At 39.9% G+C, this 19,098-nt stretch overlaps 1 protein-coding gene across 4 annotated transcripts in view; it reads left to right on the plus strand.

The window, feature by feature from the left end:
• Positions 1 to 19,098, plus strand: part of enah (ENAH actin regulator) — a 229,006-nt gene that overhangs the window by 197,186 nt on the left and 12,722 nt on the right. For all 4 annotated transcript variants that reach the window (XM_079642349.1, XM_079642348.1, XM_079642350.1 and 1 more), the window contains 2 exons: positions 16,236 to 16,287; positions 16,477 to 16,543. In XM_079642349.1, the coding sequence (XP_079498475.1) occupies positions 16,236 to 16,287; positions 16,477 to 16,543 (119 nt within the window). The remainder of the gene's footprint in view (positions 1 to 16,235; positions 16,288 to 16,476; positions 16,544 to 19,098) is intronic.

The raw sequence follows: 19,098 nt of genomic DNA on the forward strand, positions 1-19,098 counted from the left end.
ATGCACAATAAGAACGGACCCATATCGTCTTACTGCCATCCCACGGAGCTGTAATAATGGATATATTACACATGTTTGCTGTAATTCATCATTAGTAAAATATTATACTACATGGGCTGTATGATTACATCTTGTACCGTAAATGTTGTATTAAATAAAGTTAATATTACCGACGTTAGATTAACGTCCCTGTAGCTTCTTATTGCACTAAGAAGCTTATTGCACTGTATATATATACAGTGCAATAATTATTTCATGCTAAATGAAGCTCTGTTGCTTGGATATCACAAGATCCTGTTACAGCGTAATATAAGTACATAACGATTGATGTGTACATTAGCATAATTACTAGCTAGCCGCTAGCTGCTAACTGCCGCCTCGTTAAATGATCCAAGCTGCTTTCCTGGGTTCTAAAGTGCTGTGAAGCAGCCTGTTCTCTGACTTCAGTCTGGGTGGAAGAGCCATATGCAGCGCAGAGCTCTCTGGGTAAACTCTCCTCCTATTTACAACACTTTTGCCGATGTTTCAAGCACTTTTCAAACACTATTCCTGGCTTAAAAAGCGATGTGCATCACCCTGGATCTCCAAATGCATCATAATGACAATCCATTACCATAATGTCATGAACGCGCGGTGCTGTTACGTGTACGCAAATTGACGTGCTTGATGTGAACGAGCATTTTGGTTAAAGTTGCGCATGTGCTATGAGCGCACATACGGGTACTTCTCAGGCATGCTGGGTAATCTGTGACGTTTTGCTCTCTCAAAAGTTGGGCCATTTTATCATCATGCGTTAATGAGCAACTCTCATAGGAATGAATGAGGCCCCACCTCCCACGCTGTATCCAGTTCTTATTATACATCCATTAGGCCATCCAGTTATTTTAGCCGGGCCGGCTCAGATGATTGGTTGTGCTTTTTACAGTGCTCTGGCTTCCAGAGATACATTTTTTAATGTATTTATTGTCAAATCATTTAATATATTCATTGCTATCGGGATGTTAAGAGCTTTCCATGGAATATATCAAAAAGTGTTTTCTGAAATAAATTACATACCCCATTGAATTATGACTGAAGATCATCAGCTGTCATCCTCTCCCGTGTTGTTCCTCGATACGTAAAGGCGGCAGCACCTTTGACAACTTCTCTCTACATATCAAACATACCGGTAAGCCAGCATCGTTTGCTTTGAAAACATTTAACTCTGTCCATGCAGGATTAAATCCTGTGTTTCTCCGATACTTTTCTTTGATTTATCCATAGTTTGCTCATCGAGCCGGGGGTCAGGTTATTTGCCTGCAAGAAAAGGCGCGGGACCGTAGCAGGATGTGAAGCATATTTTTGTTGACCTAATTAAAACCGTTTTGTTTTTTATTTACATGTATGTGTCACAGTATCACCTCAAAATACAAGATACGAAACATTTTCAACCATGCAAGAAAATATAAATAGTCCTACAAATACTTTTATTTTATTTCCTTCTTATTTTTGTCTAAGCTCAAGGGAGCCAGAGCAGAGGGCTTAAAGGGCCGCATGCGGCTCGAGGGCCGTGGGTTGCCGACACCTGCGTTAGCACATTCCACTTCTTTCTTTCAGAATGAGGTGAAAAGTATTAAACGAGGTGAAAATCACTCCAAGTCTGGGCATGTTGAGAGCTGTACATACACACAAGGGGAGTTAGTCGGTTCCGTAAGAGCCAGTATGCGGGACCGGGATTCTGGGATTTGTAGTCTTTCTAGTTGCGTATTTTCCACTATTCATTAACCCTGAAACCCCCCTCTGTTAACAAGAGATACTGTAGTAGCCTATGTTGCGGACTCTTTTTTTAAAACGAATTGTGCATCGGAATGTGTGGAGAAAGTCTCCCAAGGGGGATGGGAAACTTCTGACTTTTGTCACATTCCGATCAGAATGACATGCAGGGCAGCATTGCCGGTCTGAAAGGGTCTCTTGAAATATCAAACATTTAATTAAAGTTTTAAAAACAATGACAGGTGAAAATCAGAGGTGGAAGAAGTATTCAGATTATTTACCTAGGTAAAAAGACGTGTTAGAAGCAAATATCCTGCATTCAAAATTGTCAATAGCTCAAGTGAAAAGTATTATAATCTGAAAGTACAATGAATCATTATGTTATTAGTACAACTTATATTTAGAAATACTCCGTTGTAATTATTGATGCATAAATGTGTTCATCCATTCAATGTGGCATCTGCTATAATGCGGTTAATGTATGATATTACTTAATAATGCAATACATTACTGTATAATACGTGATAATGTATGAGTTGATTTACTTCGATCTACTGTACTGTTTACACCACAACAATATTACAAAACATATACTGCACATTAAAGCAAACTAGCATAAAGAATAAAGAAGTGTAAACATTTACATTATTATTATGATTATTTAATATATAAAGACTATATATTATTGAATTACAATTAAGATAATAAGATTAGATATACTTTATTTGATCTAAAATATTGATGTTTTTTCGTTATAGTAGTCTGTGAAAATCATAACAAATAAGTGATTAAATGCTCTTCAGCAAACACAACTGCAGAGCTGCAAACATTGCAAACAGACTAAGTTCTACTGTACTGTATTTGTGAATGAAGCGCCGTCTCATGGTTAAATCCTGTAATTGAACAAATGGGGAAATTTGGCAACACCCTCTAGCAATTTGGCAACGCCCCCAGTCACTGGGATCCGCTGGGTTTTTGGTTGGAATCCGCTGCGTGGAGTCCTATCTGGAGTGCTACATATGTACGTACATGCACTTCCTTAGGATAGGTTGAGGGAAAGGGGTAGAAAGTAAGAAGTAAGGAACAGAGGTGGAGAGGCACAACGTGTCTACGTACATGCACTCCCTTAGGATAGGGTGAGGGAATAGAGTGGGAATAGAGTAGGAACTAAGATGTATGCGTCACATCTATACCATGAGCGCATTGTTCCTAAAAAGTTTTTTGGCACTGACACCAATCAACAGTCGTGCGCCGACTCGGCAGGGATCAAGGCACGTCTATGCCGCTCCCTGCTTCCACCGTCTACACACACAACCAAATTACATACCATCAGTAAGGAAAAAGAGTAAGAACTAATTAAATAAGTCAATGCACTGTTATTAGATTATTTTATCAACTATAAGCTTTATCAAAAATGAAAGTCTTTAGTCTTAAAAACGGATAGGCTGTCTGCCGCCCGAACACAAACTGGAAACTGATTCCACCAAAGTGGAGTTTGATAAGAAAAGGCTCTGGCTCCCATTGTACTTTTAGAGACTCTAGGAACAACCAACAACCCTGCATTCTTGGAACGCAATGCCCTAGTTGGACAGTAGGGTATAATGAGTTCTTTAAGGTAACTTTTAAATTTCCTGTGTACATACAGATGTAGCGTTTCATTTCAGACGCCTACCTGTGATCTGCACGGGGTGGGCCCCTGCTGTAAAAGGAAAACCCCCCTGCAGGACTTGATACGCCCCCTTGATAAGTAAATGTAATTTTAATGAAACCAGCTGCAATGGATCATGGATCCACCACGTTACCAGTTAACTATTCCCATTCAGTAACGTCGTTATAGTTACTGTGATTTAAATGGGTGCGTTACTGCCTTACATTATGTGATCCAACTGAACAGAATCTCCCTGCGGATGTAATTTACAGGCGAATACAACGATGTCCTCTCACAGTACCATGGAAAAGCGAAAGTGACCAGAGAGGAGTGATGATTGGTTAACGCGGGGTAACATTTCAGGGTAAGCCAATCAGAGACAGAGTTGGGCGGGTCTTGCCTTATGGGGAAAATACACAGACACACAAAAGGCTTGCTTGAGACGCGTTGCGGCTCGCCTCGAAAGTAGACGAGAATAGCCGATCGCAGCCAGGGGAGGTCTCAAAAAGCTTGTCTGAAGTCGGAGAGCTCCGAGTCGGCTTCTTCTTCTTCTTCTTCTTCTTCTTCTTCTTCTTCTTCTTCTTCTTCTTCTTCTTCTTCTTCTTCTTCTTCTTCTTCTTCTTCTGCTGCTTCGCCTTCTTCTTCTTCTTCTCTCGGTTTTTTAGCGGATTGCAAACAACTTTAAGGTGCATGCCGCCACCTCCGGAGTCGGCTTGACTCGGTTTGCATTTATAAAGAATGCACACATGTGTTTTATTGTTAATGTCAGATATACTAAGTAAATACATTTGTTCCTGCTCAAGATTAGATTCAACTCTATTGTTATTGCACAGATTACAGGTACTGAGACAACGAAATGCAGTTTAGTTTCTAACCAGGAGTGCAACAAGCAGTAAAGTGAAAAGTAATGTACACAATCTACAGAATAAAAGATAGAATGAAGTGAATGATGAATAAACAGTGAGGGGTATGAATACACTAGATATACACAGCAGCCTGTGAGCATGCTAAGATATATAAAGTATGAAAACGGTAAGCAGTGCAAGTATAGCATACATGCCAACCTTTCCAAATCCAAAAGAGGTAGGTTTGCGCGTGGCAAATGTGCACGCCCAGATTAGGTAATCAGAAGAAATGGAACCCCAGTAATCACATGTATAAACCCTGTATTTAAAATATATTGCATAATTTTATGCATTTTTCAGAAAAAGTGGTAGTTTGTTAAACAGTGACATCAACGACATGTCTGGTCTATAAAATCCCCGAAAAGTAAAAGAATGGGAGATAAATATCCCAAAGTCTCCACATTTTATTATATTTTTAATGTGTTTCCGGTCCTCTTTCAGTTGAGACAGTGTAGATGAAGGATGTGTCAGGTCCTGACACATCCTTCATCTGGCGGAAATAGGTAACAACAACAGAGGGTGCTGCATAACACACTTTCGTGTGTGTGTGTGTGTGTGTGTGTGTGTGTGTGTGTGTGTGTGTGTGTGTGTGTGTGTGTGTGTGTGTGTGTGTGTGTGTGTGTGTGTGTGTGTGTGTGTGTGTGTGTGTGTGTGTGTGTGTGTGTGTGTGTGTGTGTGAGAGAGAGACTTGGCTTAATGAAGCGTGCAGTGCTGTGTGTGTGAGAGACAAGAGACTTTACAGCATGTGTGTGCCCCCCCCCCGTGGTAAATGATTGCCCCCCCATTCGATTTGTTCTGGAGCCGACCCTGTGTCAGGATTTAGAACTCTTGTGTGAACATTGGATAAAGCCAGGTTCATATTCTTGTTTCATGTTGTTGACATATTGGAGTCAAAGGTTTGCACAAAGCGAAATATCTTTGTGTTGCGCCATAAATCAGAAAATACTGCATTCAAAAAGTCATTTCCTGCATTTTTATACTGATAAAGTGTGATATAAATAATGTACAGGTTTTCAGATTGCTGTAGTTCACTAAACACATTAACGACATGTTTGGTGTTGAAAATGTCAGAAAAAGTGAAAGAATGGGAGATAAATATCCCCAAATCTCAAAATTGCATTATATTTTGTGTGTGTTTGTGGTCCTCTTTCAGTTAAGACACTGTAGGATGCTTCCGGAAAAGACCAAACACTGGATGTCTTTCAGTCGCCAACATGTGTTTTCGAGACACTGATATTAACGGGGAAATCCTGCAGGACTTAAATGCCTCGTCGGGGGTAACGCTGCCTTTCCCGCAGCGTTACCCCCGGTCTGCGTGTTGTTTCTCTTTCAGAAACACAGAGGAGTACTGTTTGTTTGATGAGATCCAGCTGCAAACGATGTCCACCAAAAGTCGAGTCCAGTGTCTATGGAGTGTCATTTTTATTTGTTATAGTTTGGGAAGATTGAAAATCGGTAGGGAAAGTCAGCTAAATCGGTAGGCGGTAGAAAAATGTCCAAAGCGGTAGACTACCGCCCAAATCGGTAGGGTTGGCATGTAGTATAGTATAAAATATATGGATATTAATTTCATGATAAACATTGTGGAACAATGATGAAAAATGTGAATGGAAGTGGCGACGTAAAACTGACACAAAACAACAACAAACTTTTGCCGAGCCAATGGAGGGTTTCATCAGCAGCGGGTACAAACCACCAATGAGCGCTCAGCTCGAGGTTCCAGTGAGTCGAGAGAGTGAATTATATCTGCATTTTCTCTTTTGAGAAGCCCCCACCCCCCATGTTGCAAACTCTTTGTTTAAAGCTAATTGGCCATCGGAATGTGTGGAGTTACGGCCCATCTACACTACAGGCATGAAAAAATCTTGAAGCTGGGCGTGTCTGAAGCTTGGCGATTTTTTGCGAGCAACCAATCACATGAATCTCCCGCCCCCGACATACAGAGCAATAGCAATGTTAAAACGAAGTAAACTGGATATAAACTCTCCAAACAGGCGAAAAAACTATCAGTTTCACCCACTGTCTCTGCCACCTCCCTCCATGCCTGGTTCCTCCGGTTTGTATCCCGGTAAATAGTTCCGGTCGTAAAGAACCGGGTGATTTGCTACCGTAATATCTCGTTTGGAATATGAGGAAATGAACTGCGGTCTGGCTCTCCCAGCTTGCACGCGGTTTGATTGGCTGCGCTTGCACTGGCGGGATTTGCATAAACGGAATTTGATTGGCTGATGCCAAGCATCGAGCCTCAAAAGTTGAACATTGTTCAACTTTTGATGCCGATAGATGCTCGTGATGCTTGCAAAGCCATGCCATGCTCCCCACAATGCAGTTCGGCGAAGATTCAAAATCTTCTACGTCACCCCATTCAAGTGAATGGGCGAAGCGTTGAAAGCATTTTTTGATGCCTGTAGTGTAGACGTACCGTAAGTCTCCCAAGGGGGATGCTCACATTCCAGGGCTCCCCCCCCCTCGTGTGATCTCCCAACCCCCAGTCTGTAGGTTTGTGTTCGCTGCAGCATGTCTGTTAGCCCCCGCCCCCCGCACACAGAGAGACACAGGGAGATCGCTCTTCTGGAGTGAAGAGAGCGTAAATAATGATATTGCAAGTTAGAAACGTAAGATGCATTTTGACAGACAAGATGGCCAGTCCGCTACTGCACCCAACCCAGCCCACGTAAACTGTCAACGGGGGGAGCCTCGCTGCTGGGGGAACGGTGGTCCCGACCGGAGTGGGAATAATAATAATAATAATAATAATAAGCCATGCATTTTATCCATTAATTTCTCCAACATTGTGGTAAAAAAAAACACGTTTAATCCATGTTGGTGTACTACAACTACAAAAAGCATCGGTTTGTTTTCTGATCAGGAAATGCAGACCGGCTCAAACAAACGATTTTTAAATCATCTTCCTCACGATCATTTAATGTGTCATATGTTTGCCGAATTGACATGAAAGCACTAATAAATGTAGTTTCATCCACTTGAGTTTACAACTACAAAAATAATCGATTTGTTTTTATATCACATCCTACGGGAGGAAATTCAGCAGCTCTCACTACCGATTTTTAATCCTAATTTAATCATCATCTTCACCACAATCATTTATGTTTATGTTAATCAATCAATCAATCAATGTTTATTTATATAGCCCAATATCACAAATGTTACATTTGTCTCAGTGGACTTCACAGTTTGTACAGAATATCAGTATGACAATACGACACCCTCTGTCCTTAGACCCTCACATCGTACAAGGAAAAACTTCCAGAGAAAACCCCACAGTTTAAAGGGAAAAATGGGAGAAACCTCAGGGAGAGCAACAGAGGAGGGATCCCTCTCCCAGGACGGACAGACGTGCAATAGATGCCGTGTGTAAATTGAAAAGATAATACATTTGCAACATAGGTAGTCCAAATGTTTGGAAATGCATGTGTGTATAATAGGAAGATGAATCCACGAGGATATCCATCCAGGACTTATGATCCAGGACCACAGCCACGACTCAAGATCCAGGACTCGCAATCCATGACACAGGACCGCAGGATCATCCATGACTCCGGATCCCGGCGTATATAGACACCAAAAAGAAAGAAATTTGGGGAAGCTGGGTTAATCGGAACATGAGAGTACACAGGTATAGACAGAGAGAAGGAAGAAGTAAGATGTCCCCCGACAAACTAAGCCTATATCAGCAAAACTAGGGGCTGAATCTAATCAGCCCTAACTATAAGCTTTATCAAAAAGGAAGGTCTTAAGCGCACTCTTAAAAACGGATAGGGTGTCTGCCGTCCGAACACAAACTGGAAGCTGATTCCACAAAAGTGGAGCTTGATAAGAAAAGGCTCTGGCTCCCATTGTACTTTTAGAGACTCTAGGAACAACCAACAACCCTGCATTCTTGGAACGCAATGCCCTAGTAGGACAATAGGGTATAATGAGTTCTTTAAGGTAAGATGGCGCCTGCCCATTAAGGGCTTTGTAGGCGAGAAGAAGAATTTTAAATTCTATCCTGTGTTCTATAGGGAGCCAGTGTAAGGCAGCCAGAACAGGAGTAATGTGGTCCCTTTTCCTAACTCTGGTTAGTACACGAGCTGCAGCATTTTGAATCAGCTGAAGCGACTTGACTGACTTCTTGGTACACCCTGATAATAAGGAGTTACAATAATCCAGCCTTGAAGTAACAAATGCATGGACTAGTTTCTCTGCATCGTTTTGAGGCAAGATATGCCTGATTTTTGCAATGTTACGTAGATGGAAGTAGGCGGTCCTTGAAATTGATTTTATGTGGGTGTTAAAGGATACATCCTGATCAAATATAACACCAAGATTCCTTACAGTCTCACTGGAGGCCAAATGAATGCCATCCATAGTTAATATATCTTTAGATAATTTGTTTCGTAGATTCTTCGGGCCAAGTACAATAACTTCAGTTTTGGTCGTGTTTAACATCAAAACATGTAAGGTCATTCACGTTTTTAAGTCCTTGAGGCAGTCTTGAATTTTATTTAGATGATTAATTTCATCAGGCTTGATTGATAAATATAGTTGAGTATCATCCGCATAACAATGAAAGTTTACAGAATGATTCCTTATAATATTGCCTAACGGAAGCATATATAGGGTGAACAAAATAGGTCCAAGCACTGAGCCCTGTGGCACTCCATGGCTAACTTTGGTTTGCATGGAAGATTCATCGTTGACACGTACAAACTGAGAGCGTTCAGATAGATAGGACCTAAACCAGCCTAAAGCAGTTCCCTGTATGCCAACTAAGTGCTCTAGTCTTTGCAATAGGATATCATGGTCGATAGTATCAAATGCAGCACTAAGATCGAGCAAGACAAGAATAGAGACAAGTCCCTTGTCAGAGGCTATTAGAATGTCATTTGTGACTTTAACCAGAGCTGTCTCTGTGCTATGTTGTGTTCTAAAGCCAGACTGAAAATCTTCAAATAAATCATAGTTTTTTAAGTAATCACACAGCTGTTTTGCGACTGCTTTCTCAAGAATTTTTGAGAGGAACGGAAGATTAGAAATAGGTCTATAGTTGGCTAAAACCTCTGGATCGAGGTTGTGCTTTTTAAGAAGCGGTTTTATCACTGCTACTTTGAATGATTTTGGAACATAGCCTTATAATAAAGACATATTCATAATATGTAATAAAGAAGTGCTAATTAATGGAAAAACTTCTTTTAACAGCTTAGTTGGAATCGGGTCTAAGATACACGTTGATGGTTTAGAAGAGAGAATCATTGAATTTAATTGTTCAAGGTTTATGGCTGAAAAGCATTCTAGTTTACTATCTAGTGTAATATTATTAGAACTTACGTTTCCGGGAGCTGTTGATAACACTATACTGGTCAAAGGCAAGAGGTCATTGATTTTGTTTCTAAGAGTAACAATTTTATCGTTAAAAAAGCACATAAAATCATTACTACTGAGTGCTATGGGAATAGAAGGCTCAGTCGAGCTGTGGCTCTCTGTCAGCCTGGCTACAGTGCTGAAAATAAATCTTGCATTATTCTTATTCTCATCTATTAATGAAGAGTAGTATGCTGCTCTCGCTTTACGCAGTGCTTTCTTATATTCATTGAGAGTAATATGCCAAATTAAACGAGATTCTTCAAGTTTAGTGGAACGCCATATCCTTTCAAGTTGTCTCGACTTTTGCTTTATTTTGCGGGTTTCGGCATTATGCCATGGAGCTAATCTATGTTGTTTTATTTTCTTCTTTTTCAAAGGAGCAACAGAGTCTAATTTTATTCGCAGCGCATCTGTAGCACTATCAACAACATGATCAATTTGGGGTGGTGTACATTTTGTATAAGTTTCCTCCCCTACATGCAGACATGCTATCAAGTTAAGTATTGGTGGAATCTCTTCCTTAAATTTGGCTGTAGTACTAACAGATAGGTTTCTGCTGCAGGAGCTTTTGGCTAATGCTTTGTAGTCTAGTAACAGTACTTCAAAAGTTACTAAGAAATGGTCGGATAAAGCAGGATTATGCGGTTCGACTAATAGTTGCTCAATTTCAATACCATAAGTCAGAACAAGGTCAAGAGTGTGATTATAGCAGTGGGTTGGTTTATTTACACTCTGACAGAAACCAACAGAATCTAATATAGAGTTAAATGCAACAGTAAGGCTATTTTTATCATCGTCAACATGAATATTAAAGTCACCTACGATAATTACTTTATCTGTTTTAAGTACCAAAGCTGATAAAAACTCAGAGAATTCTGATAAGAATTCTGAATAAGGACCTGGTGCACGGTACACTGTAACAAATAAGATTGGCTGCAAAGTTTTCCAGGTCGGATGCGTAAGACTAAAAACGAGGCTTTCAAAGGAGGTATAATTTAATTTTTGTTTAGTATTGATAAGTAAACTTGAGTCAAAGATTGCTGCAACTCCACCTCCTCGGCCCGTGCCTCGGGCAATATGAGTATTGATATGGCTGGGTGGAGTGGCCTCATTTATGCTGACATATTCTTCATGTCTCAACCAAGTTTCAGTGAGACAGCATATATCAATATTATAATCTGATTTTAAATCATTTACCAGTATTGCTTTAGATGCTAGAGATCTTATGTTTAAGAGACCACATTTAATCTTCCTGTTTTGTTGCACTGTAGTAGTTGCTACATTTACTTTTATTAGGTTATTATGTATGACACCTCTATTAGGTTTTACCTTAAATTGTCCTTGGGCAGACACACACACCGTTAATATTGGGTATTTTATTGGGGTCGGGATTCCTATGGATGACTGCCTAGGAGAGAGCGCAGAGAAGCGTGTAAGACTGCGACTCTGCCTCCTGGTCTCAACTCCAGTTTGTCATGGATTAAGTCCACAGAGCCCTGAAATGTTTGCCGAAATGAGATTTGCACCTTCCAAAGTAGGATGAATGCCGTCTCTCTTAATCAGACCAGGTTTTCCCCAGAAGGCTGTCCAATTATTCACGAAGCCCACATTGTTTGCTGGGCACCACCAAGACAACCAGCGCTGAAATGATGACATGCGGCTATACATGTCATCATTGATCAGATTGGGGAGGGGACCAGAGAAGATTACGGTGTCCGACATTGTTTTAGCATAACTACACACCGACGCCACATTAAGTTTGGTGCATTCTGATTGGCGTAAACGAACATCATTACCACCGACGTGAATAACAATCCTACTGTATTTACGTTTATTTTTAGCCAGCAGTCTAAGATGCGCCTCAACGTCGCCCGCTCTGGCCCCCGGAATGCATGTGACTGTGGACGCTTCGGTCTCTAAATTCACGTGTCTCATAATAGAGCTACCAATAACCAGAGTTGGCTTCTCAGCGGGTGTCTCGCTGAGTGGGGAATATCTGTTAGATACGTGAACGGGTTGGTGGGGACCTGCGGGTTTCGCGTTATGCCCCTTCTGAACAGTCACCCATTCTCCCTGCTGCTCGGGAGTTGCCGGGGGATGGCTAAGAGGAGCTACCTTTTGCCGGTCCGCACCGGCTAACATGGGCTTTACTGTAGCTGAGTTATTTTCTAAGATGCGGAGCCGGGCTTCTATGGCTATGATTCCCGCCTCCAACCTAACAACTATACTACATTTAACACATGTATCGGTACCAGTAAAGGAGGTAGGGGAGTAACCAAACATGAGACAGTTAGAGCAGGAAATAGCACCCGAGGGTGGGGAAAGAGCCATGGCTAGCTATCAAGCTAAAGTAGCTACCGTTAGCAAACCCGAAAAGAGTGTAGGCAACTGTGGAGTTACAGTCGCTAAGAGAAGGAGAGTTTGTGAGTGCTTAAGCTGTAGTAACGTGTGATTACAACGTCAGGCAGTTGCCGTGATCAAGAGTTTTAAAACGATCGATTAAGTTAAGATAACAAGCTATCAGCAACAGAACAGGCACACGGGATACCCGGAGATGACAACAACAACCGGAAGTTACAACATGCTTACCGCAATAGTGGTCCGTGTAGAAACGAGAAATGTTCCCCGAATTGACATGAAAGCACTGACAAATATGAATATACTGTAGTCAACTTCATTAAAACGTTATTAACGTGCCTAAACTCAGTAATTCACCATTTCTACGCATGACAACAAACTTTGTCCGTGTTTGGTTCTCTCGCCGCACAGTGAAGCGTTCCCGCATTGACGTCACTTCCAGCTTCCCCCAAAACTTCAAAATGAGTCGAAGGAATTTCCCCGCAATGTTCGAAATTATTGATATTTATCGGAACGGTATCGCACCTTCTTTTTTAAACTGACGGTTCGAGATGACTAGTAGCTCAATATTTCATTGCACAACAGTTGTTAGGATGCTGTCACAGGCTCTTTAAACTGTCACACTTTCTGTTGTTTCTATCACGCATTGCCGGTATGAAAGGGTCTGTGCCGGAAATATCAAACATTTAATAAAAGTGAAAAACAATCAACAAGACTTAACGTATTAATAACAATTAATTATATTTATTCCGTTTGGATGTAGGATTTTTGACTTTGTTTAGAGCAGTAGTGATCTTCAGCAGAGAGCTAAGCGCTGTCAGACCGGACCGCGTCTATCGTTATTCCAACCCAGTTTAGATTTAAACACGCCCACTTCCGCATTACGCAAGAACGTAGCTTTAGCGTCATAGACTTCATCTTCGGCAGTTATAGGGTTATGGCTAGAAAGGATCCGTCTAGTGTAAATATGACGTCACGTTCTCGTTGTAACTCTCGTTGTAATCGGAGCGGCTCGGAAACACATCTACAGCAGTAACATGATGCAACATACACATTAATGCAGCAGCAATATTAATAGAGAAACATCAGACATAATAGTAAAACACTGCAAGGGAACATTTTATTGCACCAGGAGCTATCTTGGGACTTTTACTGCGACAACGTTGACTTGCCTGTGAATAAAAAATAAACCATAGTGTTGGTGATCTACAGTGTTGTCATTCTTCTTTGAACACCAGCAAGACCGCTAACACCCTATTTCAACAATCACACTGCCTGTCATTGACATAATTAATAGATAGTTTAGCTTCTCTGATGTTAACGATCGTAACTGAAAGGCTGCCTGCCAAACGTAAACATTCAGCCATGTGATATTCAGCCAAACTCTCGCGAGAGTTTTACACAAGATGGATCCTTTCTAGCCATAACCCAGTTATAGCGGTCGCAGTAAAGCAGGATATTGAATAGTTGTTTTTCGAAGAGTCCTGAGATTGTATTACTGGTGTTTTATCATCTCAGCTGGTGTAAGTGCAGAATATTGAATATAACCTTGACTATTACTGTGTACTTCATTTATCTGACAGCATTATTTAATGATACTATTTTATATATGTATATACACACACATTTATTCATGTATAAACATATATATATAAACACACACTTATATGTACTCACACATGTATTTCTTAATTTATACACACAGATGTATTCATTCATTTATACACACACAGCATTATTTAATGATACTGTTTTATATATATATATATATATATACACACACATTTATTCATTTATAAACATATATATATAAAATCCTAAAACATTGGTATAGTTATGCTAAATTGTTTATATTATCTTTAAATGTACTTCATGTGCTTGCATGTTATTCTTTGTAATGCCTTGTCTTTTATCTGGACAATAAGTCTGTTATTAAATGGTATAGTTTAGATGAGGATGATGATGATGATGATGATGATGATGATGATGATGATGATGATGATGTTTAGGTGAGGTATTGGTATGAGCAAACACATCCAATGTAATTTGATTTTCATCATAGTATTGAGAGATAGATCTTATCAGATACCTTCAACTGCGGGTACTCCTCTATATTGTTCTGTGTGCCTCCAGAGCACACTAAAACACGAGGTCTGAAATGAAAGCGCAAAAAAAAAGAGCCTATAGTTATTCAGGTACTATTCTGATGCTAATACTTTAGTACTTATACTGATGCTAATACTTTAGTACTTATACTTAGTATTTCTACACTCTGTTACTTGTACCTTTACTCAAGTACAAGATCTTATCACTTCTTACACCTCTGGAAAGCACTTTTATGTAAAGGAATACATTTTTATAAATGTCCCAACATTTCATTTTTACATGGCAAAACGTTAATATGTTATTAATGTTAAAATAGACATGTATAACATATTATAAATGTCTATAAAATATTAAATAAACGTTAACATGTTACATGACAAACAAAAAAACGAAACATTATATATAGGCTATATATACAGATGTTTGCTAATGTATCCCTCTTATATCCATCAGGAATTAATATTAAATGATGAATTAATATTACCTCAGCACTGCATAAGTGTGGTCGTCAGTCATATTGACAAAGAAGCACTATTATATTGTATATTATGCAGTTTTTATAAGGACGGTATTTTGCTTGTCAGATTCAGATTTTGCGGGTGTGCCATGTCTATGACGCTATCGCGTAGAGCTACGTCGATCCTTGCGTAATGCGGAAGTGGGAGTGGTTACATTTAAACTGTGTTGGAATAACGATAGACGCGACCGGACCTAACCCTGAAAAGTATTATCATCTGAAATTAATCATTATGTTATTCATATTAAATACATATTGTATTTTTACTACTTGTATTTAGAAATACTCTTGTTGTAATTATTAATGCATAAATGTGTTCATCCATTCAATGTGGCATCTGCTATAATGGGGTTAATGTATGATATTACTTAATAATACAATACATTATAATATATGATATGATAATTATATTTTAGTTTTATTCATTTCTTATTTCATAGTTTCTCATTATTATTATTTTTATCGCTCATCTTATTTTTGATTTTATTAATCTGTGTGAATCTGTGCTATCCTGTTTTTCACTCTTACCCTGTTGCTGTTTGAACTACTGAATTTCCCCACGGGGATTAATAAAGGTCCATCTTATCTTATCTTAATGTATAAATTGATTTACTTCAATCTACTGTACTGTGTAAAAACACCCCAACAATATTACAAAAAATATACTGCATAAAGCAAACTATATACTTTATTTGATCTAAAATATTGATGTTTTTTCATTATAGTAGCCTGTGAAAACCATAACAAATAAGTGATTAAATGCTACAGTATTCAGCAAACACGACTGCAGAGCTGCAAACATTGCAAACAGAATAAGTTCTACAACACCCAGTTGTCTTTGTGTATTTGTGAATGAAGCGCCATCTCATGGTTAAATCCTGTAATTGAACAAATGGGGAAATTTGGCAACGTCCTCTAGCAATTTGGCAACACCCCCAGCCACTGGGATCCGCTGGGCTTTTGACTGGGACACACCCATGTGAGTCCTATCTGGAGTGATACATCTGTAATGAGTTCTGGTAGATAAAATCGATAGTGGCAGAGCAGTGGTGTAGAACAGGGGGTCATCTGAACCTAGGGCACAGAGACAAAATGTGGCATTCAGAGTATAGTGGGTGTGCGCTGTGAAGGTGAAATGTGATCAGTTGTGTTCACCGTAGACGCACTTAAAGCCATATGTTGATCCTGGGTGAGATCACCACAGGCCCAGGATAGGGTTAGGGTTAGGGTTGTATCCCGCCACATGTACTGGCGGGGTACAGAAACACTTTTCATTCCATCATTTTTGCAGTCACTTGCATTTAGGTGTTTATGTCCATCAGACAAAAGTGGAAACTTTTTACACAAATTACAGCCTTCCTGAATTTCAATGAGTAAGCCTATGCTCCCTTTATGGCAATCTTTTAGACTTTTAGTGTGAAACATCCACAGGAAGTTTTGAGTTGTATTGTCTCCACTACTTCCTAAGAATCCTCAACGGATGGGTATTGAAAACTTATTTTGAAATCAAATGATGAATATCTGTTTAAAAATAAATCTAGGAATGCTTTTGACCTTTGAACCTTGCCTATCCGTCCAACAGGAAGAAGGTGAGATCAGCACCACCCCTAAAGTGTCTGCCTGTAGCACGCCAGGTGAGTGTCCCTCTATGGAAACATATTCAAATGCATCCTCACGACAGAGGGGGCCACGGTCCCAGTTAGCATGAAGCTAGCTCCCATCACATCAATGTTATACTTGTTAAACAGTAAATCTGTTTTTCCTTACTGAATAGCTGAACTTCATGTCTTGTGCTTTTCATATTTCTGGGCTTTTTTCTCCAGACATGCCAAGGAAGCCATGGGACAGAACTAACACCATGAACGGTAGCAAATCTCCAGCAATTGGAAGGTACAGTAAGGAAAATAGTATTTTGTGTATTACAACTCAAATTACGTTTTTTCTTTGGATCATCCTCCACGGGGGAATATTAAAGCTTTACCTTTGGTTAACTTTGGCATGATGCTCTGCCTAACATCACTAAAGGCCCTCATGTGATTGCACAGGAGTTTAGCATTTATCAAGCATACTAACATGTCGTATCAATGTATCACAGCCACATGTTCATTGAAACAGTGCTTTCCTGCCTAAAGCTTGTCAAAATATCCATTTGTCCACAAAGCCCTCCATACACGATAAAGGGTTTTGTGTAGTTCTCTAATTCAGTCATCAGATTAAGTTAAGGGTAATAAATATTATAAAATAACAGAAGTTCATAGTCAAGACAGTGGGGAAGATCAGTGATAAAGTTCACTAGCATAGTGTAGTGTATATGAAAAGCTAAGAACACACACACACACACACACACACACACACACACACACACACACACACACACACACACACACACACACACACACACACACACACACACACACACACACACACACACACACACACACACACACACACACACACACAGGAACTGAGCTTAAATGTGTAAAGTGAGTGTCTTTGCTGCTCACACAGACTAGAGTCTTCGTGGAGAAATCCCACTGGATCAGAGTCCTGCAGCAGGTAGAGAGTGTGATATCCCTCCTCTCTGAAACAATGATGGGGGTGTAATGGAGAGGGTGTTTTTATGAAACCTTTGGACAGGCTCCTGTGTGTCTTTTCTTCTGTTCTTACTGATGTCTATCTTTCTAAACCATTCATCGCTAACCTAACGATTCCTAGTTCTTCCTAACTGTGAAATCCAAATGTGTATGTCACATACTGTACACTAACCCGATCATGCACATAGAAATGTGTATCCGCCCAGTGCACAGCAGACTTGGCACATTATAATCACTGTAGAGCAGAGCGAGCAGGCGCCCAGAGATAAGGCTGCGCGTGTGTGTGTGCGTGCGTGCGTGCGTGCGTGTGTGCGTGCGTGTGTGCGTGCGCGTGTGTGTGTGTTAGAGCAAACCAGATGATCGCTTCCGGTTCCAGCTTAATAAAATTATATTAATATGTGAACTACAGAGAGCTGAGCACACTAATTTAGTGTGAATGCTGATAACAGCATTCCAACTATATGTTATTCTACGCACGAAAAGTTTATTATTATTCCGCTGACTTATTTTGCCGCGCTTCTTCTCCCACATTGAACATCACAGAAACTCCGTTCAAACATCAAAACGTTCAGCTCGGTCGGGAATCGATGGCTCTTACTTTTCTCATTCATAACTTTCATAATTCCAGAGATACATCCCATAATTCATCAAATTTTTTACATTGAAGTCAATGGAGAAAATCTTCAGACTTCAACAAATCTTCATGCGACTTCAACTGCTAACTACTTTCACTCAGAAACCTCATTCCAACTTTAAAATGTTACATATCTTTCTGACATTATTCGTGTAAAACAACTTTTAAATCTGATTCTTACTTTTAGAGACATTAAACATTGTTCAGACCTTGTTTTAGAGGTTTTCTTCAGATTTTAACATTAATTAGAGTGCGTGTTGTCACAGCTAGAGGGTAGAAAATCTTGAGATTTGCCTTCATATATCTTTTTTAAACTGCCATAATTCCCAAACCCTACATTCCTTAGACATATTTTTTAATGACTAATGTAGGAAAACATCTCATAGCTTGAAAAATTACAAATAATTTAGCAAAAATAATTCAACAAAATGCCTGTTGAGGGCATGAAGTGACAAAAACATTCAACATTCCTCCATTAAACCCCATTGTAATTTCAGGCAGATATTTCCTCACGGTAGCAGCCGCACACCTTTAGTTAAACTGCCAAAAAGGCCACATTATTAACCCGAAAGTACACAAAAATTACACTTCAGATACTCAACTTCCTTGACATGCTTAACGTTTTTGATATTTCACAGATATCTGTTACAGTTCTTCCACAAAACGTTCACATGTAAGAAGTTTATCTCTCATTCAGAACAATGGAAACCTGTGATCTCTGCACACCTCGTTAGCTCAAATATAAACACCTGTGTAATGGAACACGAAGATGTCATCACTCCAACTGACATGTTCAGAGCAGCAGACTTCAAATAGCAGTGTGCAAACAGTCCAGCCGTGAAGACATCTACGGGATTGAGATTGCTTCAAATGCCGTTGCCATGGCAACACAATGCTCACCTTGAAACACGGTTTTCTCATAGCTTCAGTGAAAATACTCCAAACAGCCCAGAATTTCACAGGTTTGGTAACGATGCAGCCATCAACGCATCTAAGCGTAGTATGTGGTTTCATCAAATGCCGTTGCCATGGCGACAGACCACTCGCCATGAAACACGATGTGGCTGTAAGTCCAATCGACACGGTCCAATCGTCCCCCAATCTTCACTTGTATATCACCGGTCCATGCCTCAACAGCTCTACGACAAATCTGAGATCTCACCATATGCCGTTTCCATGGAAACGCACCCCTCGCCATAAAACATGATGTCGCTATA

Source organism: Notothenia rossii (assembly GCF_949606895.1).
Source record: "Notothenia rossii genome assembly, chromosome: 8".
Taxonomy (NCBI): domain Eukaryota; kingdom Metazoa; phylum Chordata; class Actinopteri; order Perciformes; family Nototheniidae; genus Notothenia; species Notothenia rossii.